This window comes from Rhizoctonia solani, chromosome 10 (assembly GCF_016906535.1).
Source record: "Rhizoctonia solani chromosome 10, complete sequence".
NCBI classification, from domain to species: domain Eukaryota; kingdom Fungi; phylum Basidiomycota; class Agaricomycetes; order Cantharellales; family Ceratobasidiaceae; genus Rhizoctonia; species Rhizoctonia solani.
In genome coordinates, this window is record NC_057379.1 from 573,225 (window position 1) to 587,799 (window position 14,575).

Consider the following 14,575-nt stretch of genomic DNA (forward strand, 5'->3'; position numbering starts at 1 on the left):
GACTGTACGCATAATAGACGCGCTCCAAAGAGCAAAGTGGTGGCTGGATGGAGAGTCGTGTTTCAAATCCAGTTATATAGCTGCCCGCACACATTGTACAGTGAATAGTATATATGGAGAGTCGCTTGACTTGCTTGAATTAGCAGTTGTACTTGCTCTCCGAATCGAATTTTGGTGACTGAGGGAATTACGAGGAACTCGGTGCTTGCGCTTGGATCGGTACTGGTGGATTTGGCCAAAGCCAAGTAAATACGAAATACTTTCCGAGTGGCTGGATCGCTCCCTCTTTTTGGCAGCATGTGTAAAAGTTAAGGAAGAAGGTTACATCTATGATGAATCTTGCCGGTTAGGGGTCCAGTCACGACCCGGCAATCTGGTACCTACGTCCAGAACACTCGAGCAAGCCCCAGCTCTATAAAGCACACTGGTGGTCGACACTCGTCCCTCAGTTAAATAGCCCCGCCTGTTCCTCTCCTTGACCGGCTTTTCTACCGAGCATGTTCGATAAAAAGATTATCGCTGTGTGTGGCGCGACAGGTGAGCTCAAACGTCGATTGGAGAGCTATCAGATTACTGAACCCATTCTCCTATTGAATGTGCCATATCAGGCTTCCAAGGCGGAAGTACCATAAAACATCTCCTACGCGATGGTCGATTCGCTGTGCGCGGGTTAACGCGAAAACCCGATTCCGCCAATGCTAAAGGTTGGTTGATCTTACATCGAACAATATTATGCGATCTGATCGATCTACGTTCTCAGCCCTCTCCACTCTTGGAGTGGAAGTTGTTCGGGGAGACTTTGATGATGTAGATTCTTTGATATCTGCTTTCAGAGGTATGTCCAGTTTAAAATATCGAGGCTTTATGCTCATTATTTTAGGGTGCTATGGCGTTTTTGGAGTCACCGACTACTTTGAGGCATTCGATAAGGAGGCGCAGCAGGGCATCAACATTGTTGATGCAGCAAAAGCCGCGGGGGTCGAACACTTGGTATTATCGTGAGTCAAATCAAAGAACTTCTAGATATGTTTGATCTGACAAAATCCTCAAGAGCGGGGGCAGAAAACGACCCACCTGTTGTAATCTTGGAGCACAAGTGAGTTGGTTTTATATGTCTTTGTACTCCGGCTTAACATACTTTGTCCAGAGCTACAGCTGCAGCCTATCTTCGGGCTTCTGGTGTTCCTTGGACTGTGTTTTCTACTTCGTTCTACTACAGCAACCTCACCTTATTCGATGCCATGACCCGGGATCCTCGAACGGGTGGATGGAGATTCTACCTTCCATTCCCAACAGACATACCAATGCCGAGTATATCACCCAAGGATATTGGCGCATATGTAAGCTTCTCTTAGAACTAGCACCGCTCGGGCGCTCATCAACATGGAGCCAGATTACCGCTGCTTTCACCAATCCTGAAGAATGGATCGGAAAGGATATGAATATTGTCAACGAGTACATCACACCACGCGAATACGCTGATATTTTTGCAGAAGTTACTTGGTAAGTACATTCCCTTTTGGACGTCTGTGCACCCAATAATGAACATTGCGATTCTATAGCTCTTATATAGAAGTGACCGAGGTTACGCGAGAGGATTTTATGGCTATGGAACATCAACCCTTCATTCTTCAGGCGTGGGGCGTGTGAGTCACAAGGTTCAGGTTCCAAAAACTGAAGTTCTGACCGCGAACTGGATCACAGGTTCAAGTGGTTTATAGACCAGCACGATAAAAAAGAGCCTTATTACGACGTGCAGCTCGCCAAACGTTTATGTCCAGACAACCAGTCGTTCGAGGATTATGTGAAGGAGTATAGGGAAGTTCCGCCGGAGCAGCCGACAATGATTCAATGCTATCGTACACAAGAACGATTTATCGTATAACATCACCTCACAACCCTTTTTCTTCTGGACGCTTTAAATTTGATGATCACACCCTTCGTTCCTTGGCTCTGTTTCTCTGGTTTTCTTGTTGCTCGTTATATCCCATCTTTTGAATATCCTTAGAACTCGCACGTGTATGATTATTTAGATGTTTTATTATACTTTCTGCTGTGGTCAGACACGCCAAGAAAATCTTGTATAACTTTCTGTCATAGTTCTGGCGTCAGAATAGTCCGATGATCAATCAATATATCCACTTACATGCCATTGTGCCGCGCATAACAACCCTGTTTGGGAATGGTCCCAACATTTACATCACCCTTGATGGTAGTTTGACCGAAGTGTGTTGGTACCGGCGTATTCTCCCATGCGCTACACAAGGCAATAACAACGGCGATCAAATAGTCCCAGTGATAACTGTCTAGCTCTGTTTGGCGCATTTGTGGCACACATCGTGTTTGAGACCTCAAGAACGTCAGCTATTTCAGACCGACCCATGGCTGTGACTGGAAATGCGTGGGCTTTGGAAGTTGACGTGGATGATATTTCCTCATCACAAGGCGGAGGCTAGGATATTGCGAATAGCCACTCAGGGGTCCTTTTTGAAGGCCGCTTACATATAGAAAACCAATGAGCGCAAAACGAAGACGATACATTTGTTTAGTTCTAGGTACACAAAAATAGCGCATACATTATTTCAGCAAGCTAGGCTTGGGGATGAAGCTTTGTTAATACCCTCAGACAGGGGTAGCGAACCCGACGCGGGAGTTGGCCTCGTCAAAGACGGTGTAGACGTTCTTCATGAAGGTGTCACCAACAATCCAAGCGTTGTCAGGGACGCCACTCGTGCCCACGATAGCACCAACGCAAGTAGCGCCGCTATTATCGGTGGTACCCACTGCAAAAGGAGCAAGGCACGGTAAGTTTGGTTCACAAAACAAAACAAACTAAGCGTGACTTACAGTTAAAGTCTGTCGAAGAGACGGGGAATTTACGTCCGTTGAAGGTGAAACTGACGCTTGGGGGACTGGCACAAGGGTAGGTGTAATAGCCAGAAGCACCGCAAACCGAGGTGCTGCAGGTTCCTGAGCCTGGAACCTTGGCCCACCAGGCCTTGACGCTGCTGGTGGGGCCGACCACAAGGGTGGTGCCAGAGTCGATGATCATAGCACCAGAGTAGCCGACGGTGCTTCCGACGCTCGATGAGCCGGTGGTCAGCCAGTAGGTCTTAGAAGTGAGTGCCGACCAGGTGATGGAGCCGGTGTACTTGGCGGTATCGGCTCCACCGAGGTATAGCTCGGAGCCAGAAGAGGCGAGACGGAAACCAAAGGTCGGGGAGGAAATCTTGCCTTGAGAGTACAAGTTCTCGATGAAAGTCGGGGCACCAATCGACGAGATAGACGAGAAGGCGAGACCCATGATACCGTCGCTGGGATCCGAAGAGAACGAAGAAGACTCCGAAGTCACGGGAGAGAAATATTGACTAAGTAAATGAGTCAAAACGGACTAGTAACCAAATGGAAATTTCGGTGAGAGCTTACCCAGTAACACTTAGTCCCGCAACGGTGACCGTATCAGCGTAGATAGGCCCAGAAGCAGTCGAACCATCACCGTAGCTAATGCTGAAGCTTCCACTCTTCTTGCTGCTGGTGGATGACTTTGAGGTGCTGTACTTTCTGTGAGTGGAGCACCCCGAGCTTGTGCAAGACGAAGAGGGAACCCAAAGGTCCGAAGAGCCACTGATAAGTTCGTCGGATATCTGGTCAGCGAATCAATCTAATTGCCACTGGTTCAATGAGATACTCACGTGTCGAAATCGATCAGGAACGACTGGCTGGGAGTACCGATGCCGATGGTACCAGCCCAGACTGGAAATGATTCATCAATCAATGGGAATTTACTATGCAACGATGATAGGGCTAACGTTCATCCTGCTCATCAGTGAGCGCCTCCTTCTGGCGTTTTTCCAACGGCTTGATACCAGTGAACAGATCCTTTCCTGTCTTGGCTTTATAGGCCGCGTTACCTCGGGAATATTTGCTAATTGCGGATTATATTGATTAAGGTGGCTAATTTAACTCTATCCGTGTACTTACCCTTGAACACGAGTAACTTGGCGAGCGAGGGCGGATCCAACGACTACACCATCCTTGGAAAGAGGCGAACCACGCTTGTGGAGGGGGACAGTGATCGTTTTAGACTCCCCAGCAGCGGGGGCAGCGATAACAGAGCCGGCAACGGCAAGGGTAGCGATGGCGATGGAGGCGATCATTGCTGCAGTAGATAATTAACCCAGTGAAGTAGGCCCAAATGAGTTGTTTTTTTGGAGCGAGCTGCGCAGTGAATTTTATACTTGTTTCCTCCCACAGCGTTGGATATATGCATTTATTCCAATATCTAATGGAGCGCATGGTGCATTGAATGAGACTTGCCAAACAAATCAGCAGTTGTCGAAATCGAAGCCCAATGAGGAGGATGATAGCCGTGTGAAAGGAGTCCCATGTCAGATATTCTGCTCTGAGGCGCATGGTGAATGAATAAAAATAGCCTGCTTGATATGCAAGAGTAATTGGCGGCACAGTTGGGGCGGAATTCCGCAACGGAAATACTGGGAGAAGATCCTTGGCTCCTGGGAAGGTAGTCATAGCATCTTACCTGTTTGCTTATCGTTCGACAGTACGTTGAGCAATTATGCTAAGACTAAACAAATCACTGTCAGATGCCATAAATAATGCAATGTAGATTTCATAACTTACTGGTGAACTGGCAGACTTGCCGAGAATGCTGTAAGCAGCGTTGCGAAGTTGACGCCGGCAAAAGCAAGACCCACATGGCAACAACACAGAGAGCGACGTTTACAGAAGCATCACCCACTATTTTTGCAATCTCGATGATGGACATGGGTGTTGTCGACCTCCCCGGTCGTTAGTTGTGGTTCGCGTGATGCAAAAAAGAATCGTCCGTTGATAGCAGAAGCAGGAAGACCAGAATGGGAGCGCATGGTTTCGTTCCCATCTATTATCCATGTTCAAGCGATGAATTATTTATAGAACTCCTATTATTAGGCCTAATATCGCACCTATACGCGAATGCTTAGAGCACATGCAATCAGTCTGGCGCGCGCAAGGTTTCACATTCACATGCGTACTTGCGAGAGGCTGAACCGGCTATGTCATTGACCACCTAGACTTTTTCCGAAAGGGGTCTCGCCTATGGAACATCCGAATTGATATTTAATGGTGGATGATGTTACAAGGGATCCCTCCCTCCCCCAACTCGACATATCTGGAATACCTTAGATGGTTTTCGATATATAACTACGAGCTGTCGTGGTACCAAACTAGCGAGGGTTGGTTCATATTGAATACCAAGTTGCAATTCGAGAAAAATGCAAATACATCAACTTTAGAGGTAAAAGGAAACAATCGGAGTGTGGGTGTTCATAATCATGGTGCTCAGGTCTTAGTTGTCTTCGAAAGTGGTGGCTGTACAAGTTACACGGGATCAGATAATGTGAGCAAAGATCACCAAGTCATGATGAGCCGCATCGAATTGAGCGCCCGAGAGATTCCCAATTCTGGTTCAATTTAACGTTCGAAATGTCTATTCATTATAATACTACAGTATACTGTGCTAATCCCAAAGCGGCATAACCAGTGCGTGAAAAATTACACAAGGTGAAGGCGAATGCATACCTGATACGAGGGTGATAAATGGTCTAGTAAGAGATCTGTGACATTTCCTCCAGCTTTAGAGGCTTAGAGAGCGGTTGAGCTGGGAGGGCATCAGCAGGGGTCGCTGGGACACTTCCTTCTGGGGTATCGTTGACGCTACGGCTCGCTTCGGGCGTCTTAATCGCAAGCGGCTCGGGGACGGCCAGCCCGGGTACTGCAGCCTTGAGTGCCTGATGAATATCGGCAATGAGATCATCCGCATCCTCGACACCAACGCTCAAGCGGATAAGATTGGAACTAATTCCCAACGCAGCGCGCTCGGCTTCAGGAATAGACTGCGTAGAGCACATGAGTAACTTGAACTGAACTCTGAAGAAAATATATGCTTACTCCGTGAGTCATAATGGCAGGTACTTCACCCAAACTCTCAACACCACCCAAGCTTTCTGCCAACGTAAAGTATTGGCTATTAACCAAGAAGGATTCAGCAGTATCAAGTCCGCCTCGGATCCTGAAACTGATCATTCCTCCGAAAGGGACGCCCGTCGCGGTCTCCTTGGATGAGAGTGTGTCGATGAATTTCTTGGCATGAGGGGAGAGCTGTCTAACGGCGAGTTCGTGACGAGGATGAGTAGCAAGTCCTGGGTAGGTTACACTCTCAACGGCAGACTCGGGCCCGGCAATTGCCTGTAAATAAGCGGCAACTTTGAGGGCATTGCGGCCATGGGCCTGCATGCGAAGATGTAAGGTCTTGGCACCACGGTGAGCCAGCCAGCAATCATGAGGGCTCGGAACGGCACCTGTGGCGTTCTGTAAGAACCGAGTGCGCTCGGCGAATGCAGCCGCGCGAGGGTGTGTGGATGCCGAAGGGACAATCAGAGCGCCCATGACCACGTCGGAGTGACCGTTGATGTACTTGGTCAAGCTGTGTACTACAGCATCGGCTCCAAGGAGAAGCGGGGAAGAATAGAATGGTGACAAGAATGTGTTGTCGACCAATACGAGAGGGTTAGATGGGTGAGCGTGAGCAAGGCGAACAATTCGTCGTATGTCAATCAAGCGCAGTGTGGGGTTGGTCGGTGACTCAATCCATATCAGCTATTTGAATGGTTAGTCTGGGCATGCTAGTATTTGGGGTCTCAAGTATGCACACCTTGGTGTTGTCTCGGAAGCTCGCAGTGATTTGCTCGTCCGAGCTGTTCTCGAGGTCTACAAATGTAGTCTCGAGACCTTGATTCTCCTTGGCTACTCGGGTCATATAACTAGAGGCAATGGATTGGTCATAAGGTTTGAGTGCATGAACCTCTGGTACTTACCGAAACGTGCCCCCATATACGTCGTTGACGCTGACGACGTGAGCATTGGGTCCAAGAGCTTGTAGGACAGTTGCGGTGGTTGCAGATCCCGAAGCAAAGGCAACAGCGTCACCTCCACCAGCTTCGATCGAAGCTAGTAAGCGCTCTAGTTGATCCCGATTGGGATTTCCAGAGCGAGAATATTCGTAGCCCTGTTGGTAGAGTAAGAATCGGCTTGGTTGACATTGGCGACTGTTGGCGCACCTTGTGTTTACCAACGCCGTCTTGTTTATATGTAGTGCTCAAAGAGATGGGAGCAATCACAGCACCGGTTTCAGCATTGGCCTCTGAACCAACGTGAATTGCACGAGTACCAAATCCAGCGGTAGTGTGAGACATTTCTGGTGGGATGTTGAGAGGTCTAGGTGTGATGCAGGGAAGAAGGAGGACTGCAGTACATCCTATGAGCTGGCCTTGGTCTTATATCTAGTAACTGGCTCACAAATCTTAGGTTACTCATCAACAACTGAATAAGTGATAATATGGCGAGGTAATGACGTGCTCCGGATGGAGCCGGATGCAATTATGTCCGATTCGGGCAGCAAAAATTGATTCAGCACAGCAATCATGACCAATCCTGTTCATCCCGACAAACGGCCTTACTCAGCCGCTTGACCCGACAGCCCAAACATGCAGGCGTATTATAAAGACAGAGGTTTGTCAAAGAGATACCAAGCAAATATTATGTGGCATATATTCTTGTAAAACAACTGTGGTGAGCGTGGTGGCGCTTCCATTTACGGGCCTTGTGATCCCCGCCCTACAAATGCTCATGTATCGAGATTCCCAATACCGCGTGGATGCGTGCTTGGCCCACCAAAATTTCGATTCACAGTATGGAAGCTGGCCACAGGGGAGAGACATGCCATATAGCGAGGAATAACCGGAGCTCACCGGACGGAGCATCCCAAGGTGATCACTCTGAAAGGATGGTTTCGTCAAGGAATGACCTCCACTAGCAAACAATTACATACTTAGAACGTACCTGGTGACCAACACAGATCTGTTCGAGGTCTTACTCGGGGTATCGTCAGAACACATGATCGTCAACGTATGGCACCCCACATTTTTCAGGGGGCTTCTAAAGTGATCGTCCGATGCTTAGATGACTTGCCGTCGATGATGCCATGCACACTCAAAATGGGATGATGTATGACGAAAATAGTATTGTGAATTGCGCATATAATGTCCAGAAAAACGTGTCAAGGCCAAGCTTGAAAGGAAAAGAAAGCTAACTGTAACTAGGCTTGACATCGATGAACCGGATCGATGCAAACACACGGCTGCCGTCAAGGAAAGCTACGTTACATGAGTAATCCCCTGGAATTTACTCGCAAGCCGAGTAGTACTGTCCCGAGGTGGTCAGCGACATAATTCCACAGAATGGAGATATTATATTCACCTTGTTATAAGGACGGCAAGTAAGGCCTTCATTGCAGGAGGTTTCACCGTCGAAACCGATACCACCGCATTGAGCCCACTTTTGGCCGCTGCGGACGTCACGAGCCTTAAGGGTACCCCCGCATGAAGAAGGGGCGGTTGTCGCAGCAGGAGCAGCTGAGGTGGTGGGGACAACGGTAGCAGTAGGCGCGCTTGTGGTAGTCGGCTCGGGAACAGCAGATGTTTCGGCTGGTGCGGACGTCTCGGGAGCAGATGTCGCAGCAGGAGCAGAGGTCTCGACAGGCTGGGAAGCGGCAGAGGTAGCAGCAGGGGCACTCGCAGCAGCGCTAGAAGGAGTCGAAGGAGCACCTGAGCCGGATCCGCCCAAAGTGAAATCAACGCAAGACTCGTCTAAAGTCGCATAATCAACAACTTAATGCTATGGTGGATGTTGAGCAAACTCACAGGTCTGGTCGATAGATGGGGCGTCCCACCACCATTGAAGAACACAATCACCAGCGGTCTTGCACTTGCCACCAAGATCAGGGATGGTGACACTGAAGGAAGTCTGGTCTGCAGTGATAGGAGCAGAGACACTGGCATATACGTCCCAGGTCTTCAATGGGGAGCCAATCATGGTGTTGGTTGTCGTATCGATGATGGAAACATTGGCGCTACCAGTGTGAGGAGCACGAATATCAACCTTGATAGGAACGACCTGGCCAACGGTCCAGGACTGGATGTTAGCGGCAGATACATCTGCGAACTACACTACTAGTTAGATGCGGTTGTATGCAACGTCAAAACCGATGCGAACCTGGAGACCCTTGCACAGGTTGAGGTTGCAAGAACTGGCGCTGAAGGAAGTGGCCTTGAGCTGGTTCAGTTGCTGGATGTTACCTGCAGGGTCAGAGTTCACGTTGTAGAACATCTGGTCACCGCAGTTGGCTTTGAAGGCATCACCAGGCTAGTGCAGTTACTTAGTAGCTATCTCTGTGCCCATAAAATAGGGTCTGCTCACTTGGCGAATAGGCGGGCTGGAGACAAGACCATGTCCCATAGCCTGGCCAACGAGGGCCGAAACAAAAGTAAGAGCAGCGACTTTGGCGAACATGGTGAATGCTACAGTAGTTTCTAGTTAAAGGTTCTGGAAAATAGTTTTGCGCGAACGACGGATGAGTTGAGAAAGAGTGTTGACAAGAAAGAATGTAGCGGCCACAGGCGCAAGTGTGAGACAGAAGAGAGAGAGAGAAGAGAAGAGAAACCAGTTTGAAGGATAAGCGGCCTGTTCGAGGAGCTTTTATACTACAAGTCCGAGAGCTTCCTCTCGCCTCCCGTTGTGATGTGGACCGTGCTCTCGTCTATGAAACGGCATCCAACGCAAATGAAAATAGACTTCTTGAATGATTAGTGATCAAGTTTGCAAAAGGCTCCCCCTGGATATGGCGACCGTCCCTTCCTTTACTTCACTACGCCCATATGCCTCATAAGCACATACGGCCGGGCCGCCATGGATTGGTTCATTGATCAGTGAAGGAATCTGGGGTCGGCAACGTGGTAGCCACGCTACATCATACGTGGAAGTCGGCACCTTTTACGGCCTTCATCACATATCATTGGTTGCGATGCGACTGAACCCAGGAACAAAGCCTATCTGAGTCACGTGAGCGGTATCCGTCCGTGAATTTACCGCCAGATAGTGCTAAGTGCAGGACTACAATTGGCCTATTTACACGGAGACAGGTCACCTTTCGGTATGTGCATGCATATGGAAACATGTGACATAGCGCTCGGCTTGGTGATTATCATCGATGTCTGCGCCACCTTCTACTGAGACCCCCCAGGAATCAACATACAGTGGATCTGAGCCAGTAGAAGTGACCTTGTTCACGATATATAACGTTTTTTTGGCAGTAATAGTATACGGAGATTATATATCCCAAGTTACCGGAGGACAAAGAATACCACTATGACTTATTGAAGGCTAATCCTACGTAAAGTAAGCTTGCACGCATTGTACTGGTATGAACTAGCAAACCTACTTCTAAGAATAGGAAGGTTTGTACTAGCTACAGCCTACATGCCCGCTTATTTAGGGGCAAATTACACTCAACGTCGTTGTTTTGGGAAGAAATTCTAAATTTAGGAACTTGACACGATAGAGGTAGAAGAGGACAGGAATTTCCGTGCCACCCGTAAGGCTGACATCACAAAAGTTCGCCGCCTACATAGTCTACAGCAGAGCTTCTGTATCACTTTTTCATGTGTAAGAGTGCTATACATGTGTCTACAGACATGCATATCATAGAAGTCCTCTTTCCTGACGAAATTGTGAAGGTCTCACCTTGATTTATACCCTCTGAGACGTGCATAGGTCAGGTGAATCGCAGCTTGTGGAGGCTTCATATGTGATACTTGACCAACGGCTGAGACCGAATCCCCGATCAAGAACGTTGTTTCTTTGTAGCATACTTGGAAACACCAAAACCTAAGTGAATTCATCTTCAGGCAACCTCAGCCCGAATACAACGAGTACAATGGCTATGGCAGAGTAAATATCTGGGCCCAGTCGTCCAGAATCATCTGATATTCTTAACTCAGGCATTTCCTGAAAGCCTGAGGAATGTCTCAGATTCTTTATATGGAGTATACAAATAAGGCACCGACATCTGTCATATTAGCTAAGACGGGTGGTACATTTTGCACTAGTGTTTGATCCAGTTTTCCATCCTTAGGGTTCGTCCTCGTCTCAAAATGTTTACCGAACTATTTGTACACCTTCTGGCCGGGTCGGGCCTTGTATCCAGCTCGGCTGTCTCTGGTACCCCGGCCCAGAAACCCCTTAGATTATCTCAAGGGACTATTTCACAACCTGGCTGGGATTCATCTCCATCAGAAGACAGTTATGACAACCACATTTTCTTCCGCTTGGCGACACTACTCCGGCATTGGCCCAACACGAGATATCCGAGTGGTAAACTTTGGATCAAAATATATCTCTCAATAATTTGCTTACCGTCATTACTATATAGGCTCATCGATAATTCCCGGGAGCATTCCCGTCGGTACCACCCTGTACTATGGACGAGGCGACGCTGCAATTCCATCGGAGCCTGACTGGCTCGCTTTTGATCCTGAACATGCGACAATATTTACTGGGGGTTCAAACGGCCGCTTGTTCACTTTTGTCACCACGCGTTCCCTTCGCGTCGTTTACTTTGATGGAGCCGGTGGAGCTAAACTACTATCTGGAGCATTGGACACTCAGAACTTGTTAGCTTGGGGACGTATCAGAAATCAAACAATTTTTGAGGAGCAAGCACTGATTAACGACCTGTGTCAATGGGGAAAGGCGTTCAGCATTGATGGGTATGTGAGAATGGAGATGGACTTGTATGTACCTTTCTATACACGATTGCCTTGATCGTTTATATTGATTGAACACAATAGCGAAATCATGTACTGTGATTTCCATCAAGGGATTGAAGTTGTATCCAGCTTGCACATCCTTCCAACCGAGGGTGGTCATGTGCCGGGTGAACCCCGGGATGAAACCAACTTATTCAACCGCTCTCTCACTTCGCCCTCAACCCGATTTCGTCTGCGTTCCCTCGAGGAGTCTCGTCCACCTCACTGGAGAGGAGCGCTATCCTCTTTGACGGAGCGTGTTTCCGAAATATTTCAAGCAGCAGCATGGCACGGCCGAGCACCAGGTGAAGTTCGTGTGCGCCTCGACGTGGCTAGGCTCGTAACACTTTATGATCCGGCACTCCGAACCGGAACTCAACTGAGAAGAGGCCTTGAGAAGGTTCAGCATCGCGAGAAAGGTTTATCTCAGGAAGATATTGATACGTTCCGGGGTTGGGTTGCTAATTCTGTTCGGCCGGATGCCCCGGTGACGAGTGGTGTCGATTGGCTAGCTTTGACGACCGTGATTATGGATCGGTATGGCTCTCGGCTAGAATATCTCCGGCTGCTCCTCAACCGGACTCCATATCTCCGAATGCTACTGCCATTGTCGAGGGCGCTCGCGCGCAGCTCATGATTATGCTCATGCCCGATCTTACCCCAGACACCATTCCAAATGACACTGCACTAGCAGATTCTGGAGCCGAAGCACGCTACTCCCAAACTTCAATGGACAAAAGTCGGACTCATGAATGGGTCAAGCCCATCCTGGAACATTGCTCTTCATACTTGGTTTCCCATCTCCCACACAAGACTTTTACCCGCGAAGAACGGACATTGTACGCGGGAGTGCAGGGCACGCTATATGAGATATGCAGAGTTTTATCATTACTTTGGTCTGAGGCATATGATCCTCTGCCAGACACAAAGCCTACAGACTTGGTTGATCGTTGGAGAACTCAGGTTGACAAATTGATGCAATGGCTAGACTGGCCTATGTGGAATAAATGCACGCCTGAATGTGATCTAGATGTGAGTAATTTCTCCGCTTTCTTCCTTGGATTTAGCCTGATATTCGTCTCCAGTCAATATGTTTTATTCCGACCTGGCCAATTGGGGTGGGAAGTACCCCGGGCAGAAAGGCGAAGAAGATCTAACCAAGATTGATTGGACTCCTAAATGCGTTCGCAAAAGTGACTGGTAGTCTACAGCAAATTCATGTGCATATATTCCGTGGTTTATTTATTTCCCGGCTCCAGATTGTAGCTACTATACGTACTAAAGGTGCAAAAGTATTCTTCATTACATTGTTTTAACGAACTTTTCACCCAAATCCTATGCCCGCCTATTCTCCTATAGGAATTACTTTTCGGAGAGATATTTATCCAATAATCTCAGCCAAATCTCGCTCACAGTGGGATACGAGGGTACAGCATGCCATAGACGCCCGATAGGATTTCCCCAACAATGGCAATCGTAGCCGCGTGCAAAAGTTCTCCGGTCTCGGGACCGACAAACGTCGCGCCCACGACGACTTCTTTATCAGTATCGACGACCAGTCGTGCTTGGCCTTTGTAGTCATCAGAGTATACGGACGACCCAGCTAACCAAGCAAGGTTATAGTCAACTACTCTCGTGCTGATGCCCTTTTGCGGGGCTATATGAGACATAAGCCCAACGCTGGCCACTTCGGGGTTGGTAAAGGTAACCTGAGGGACTGCACGTATGTCTGCGGTTGCCACATGGACACCCCATGCATCGGTGTGCAAAGTCTTTCCCAACGCGCGAGCTGCAATGACGGAACCAGCTGCGCGGGCCTGGTATTTTCCTTGGTGCGTCAGTAGTGCACGGCCATTAACATCACCCACGGCATAGAGCCAATCAGTCGTACGAACAAGTAGAGAATTGTCGACGTCAAGCCAGCCCCCAGGAAGAGTGGGTAATTGAAACTGCTTAACTCCGAGATCGGCTGTGTTGGGGGTGCGGCCTGCTGCGACAAGTATTTCTGATGCTAGGATGTTTCGTCCGTCATGCGTTGTCGCTGTGACCGATTCTCCATTACGTTCTACCTTGGTGAGGGACGTGTTGAGGAGTATAGAAGCTCCTAGTTTTTCGAGAGCTTCAGCGACAAATTGTCCCGCGAAATCTTCTTGCCCTCCCAATAATGTTTGGCCTCGGACTACCATGGTTATCTTGGAGCCAAACCCAGCATAAGCGGTGGCCATTTCGCATGCCACTACCCCGCCACCAATTATAATGAGACTTTCTGGAATAGACTTGGCGCTGGTTGCTTCACGGCTAGTCCAGGGCTTGGCATCACGCAGCCCAGGAACGTCTGGGATGAATGCGGAGGAGCCTGTTGCAGCAACAATAGCATAGCGAGCATTATATATTGTATCGCCTACAGTCACTTTGCGTATGTCGGTAATCTTTGCAGTGCCACGTACGAGGTCAATATTCGCAGATTTGACCCATTTGGCTTGACCAGAATCATCCCAATGGCTGGTAGCGGCGTCACGCCTGGCTAGTACTGCTGGAACATCGAGCCTCGCTTCGGACGGGATCGCCTGTTTGGAGCCTTCTACCGAAAGAGCAGCATGCAGAGCCGCACCAGGACGCAATAGGGCCTTCGAGGGCATACAGGCCCAGTAAGAACATTCACCGCCTACGAGCTCATTTTCGACAAGTGCAACCTTGAGGCCTCCCCGAGTGGCATAATCTGCAGCATTTTCGCCAACAGCGCCGGCTCCGATAACTATCACATCATAATCATGAGACATGTCGGTGTGGAATGAATAGCTGTAATGGAGGGAACAAGCGTCGGTGGGAATGCGTAGTATTTATGGTCTCATTGCAACGCGGAGATATCATAG

At 48.7% G+C, this 14,575-nt stretch overlaps 6 protein-coding genes across 6 annotated transcripts; 2 read left to right on the top strand and 4 right to left on the bottom strand.

The window, feature by feature from the left end:
- Positions 1 to 497: 497 nt before the first annotated feature.
- RhiXN_08360 (NmrA-like family domain-containing protein 1) lies at positions 498 to 1,885 on the top strand (the record flags this gene model as incomplete). The annotated part of the gene is made up of 9 exons (XM_043328176.1): positions 498 to 537; positions 609 to 704; positions 761 to 835; positions 881 to 998; positions 1,052 to 1,096; positions 1,148 to 1,340; positions 1,394 to 1,503; positions 1,563 to 1,646; positions 1,705 to 1,885. The coding sequence occupies 9 exons, from the start codon at positions 498 to 500 to the stop codon at positions 1,883 to 1,885; spliced, it is 942 nt and encodes a 313-aa protein (XP_043183561.1).
- A 737-nt stretch (positions 1,886 to 2,622) lies between these two features.
- On the bottom strand, positions 2,623 to 4,157 carry RhiXN_08361 (aspartyl protease; the record flags this gene model as incomplete). Its single annotated transcript, XM_043328177.1, has 6 exons — positions 2,623 to 2,783; positions 2,848 to 3,368; positions 3,427 to 3,624; positions 3,693 to 3,753; positions 3,810 to 3,925; positions 3,982 to 4,157. The coding sequence occupies 6 exons, from the start codon at positions 4,155 to 4,157 to the stop codon at positions 2,623 to 2,625; spliced, it is 1,233 nt and encodes a 410-aa protein (XP_043183562.1).
- Positions 4,158 to 5,603: 1,446 nt separating this feature from the next.
- RhiXN_08362 (Cys/Met metabolism PLP-dependent enzyme) lies at positions 5,604 to 7,253 on the bottom strand (the record flags this gene model as incomplete). Its single annotated transcript, XM_043328178.1, has 5 exons — positions 5,604 to 5,894; positions 5,950 to 6,657; positions 6,713 to 6,821; positions 6,876 to 7,066; positions 7,119 to 7,253. 5 exons carry the CDS (start codon positions 7,251 to 7,253, stop codon positions 5,604 to 5,606), a joined length of 1,434 nt encoding a protein of 477 aa, XP_043183563.1.
- Positions 7,254 to 8,241: 988 nt separating this feature from the next.
- On the bottom strand, positions 8,242 to 9,408 carry RhiXN_08363 (Lytic polysaccharide mono-oxygenase, cellulose-degrading; the record flags this gene model as incomplete). Its single annotated transcript, XM_043328179.1, has 5 exons — positions 8,242 to 8,262; positions 8,317 to 8,705; positions 8,760 to 9,060; positions 9,112 to 9,261; positions 9,316 to 9,408. 5 exons carry the CDS (start codon positions 9,406 to 9,408, stop codon positions 8,242 to 8,244), a joined length of 954 nt encoding a protein of 317 aa, XP_043183564.1.
- A 1,640-nt stretch (positions 9,409 to 11,048) lies between these two features.
- On the top strand, positions 11,049 to 12,906 carry RhiXN_08364 (uncharacterized protein; the record flags this gene model as incomplete). Its single annotated transcript, XM_043328180.1, has 5 exons — positions 11,049 to 11,268; positions 11,327 to 11,687; positions 11,745 to 12,102; positions 12,198 to 12,738; positions 12,788 to 12,906. 5 exons carry the CDS (start codon positions 11,049 to 11,051, stop codon positions 12,904 to 12,906), a joined length of 1,599 nt encoding a protein of 532 aa, XP_043183565.1.
- Positions 12,907 to 13,111: 205 nt separating this feature from the next.
- Positions 13,112 to 14,482, bottom strand: RhiXN_08365 (uncharacterized protein; the record flags this gene model as incomplete). Its single annotated transcript, XM_043328181.1, has 1 exon — positions 13,112 to 14,482. The coding sequence occupies one exon, from the start codon at positions 14,480 to 14,482 to the stop codon at positions 13,112 to 13,114; it is 1,371 nt and encodes a 456-aa protein (XP_043183566.1).
- Positions 14,483 to 14,575: the final 93 nt, after the last annotated feature.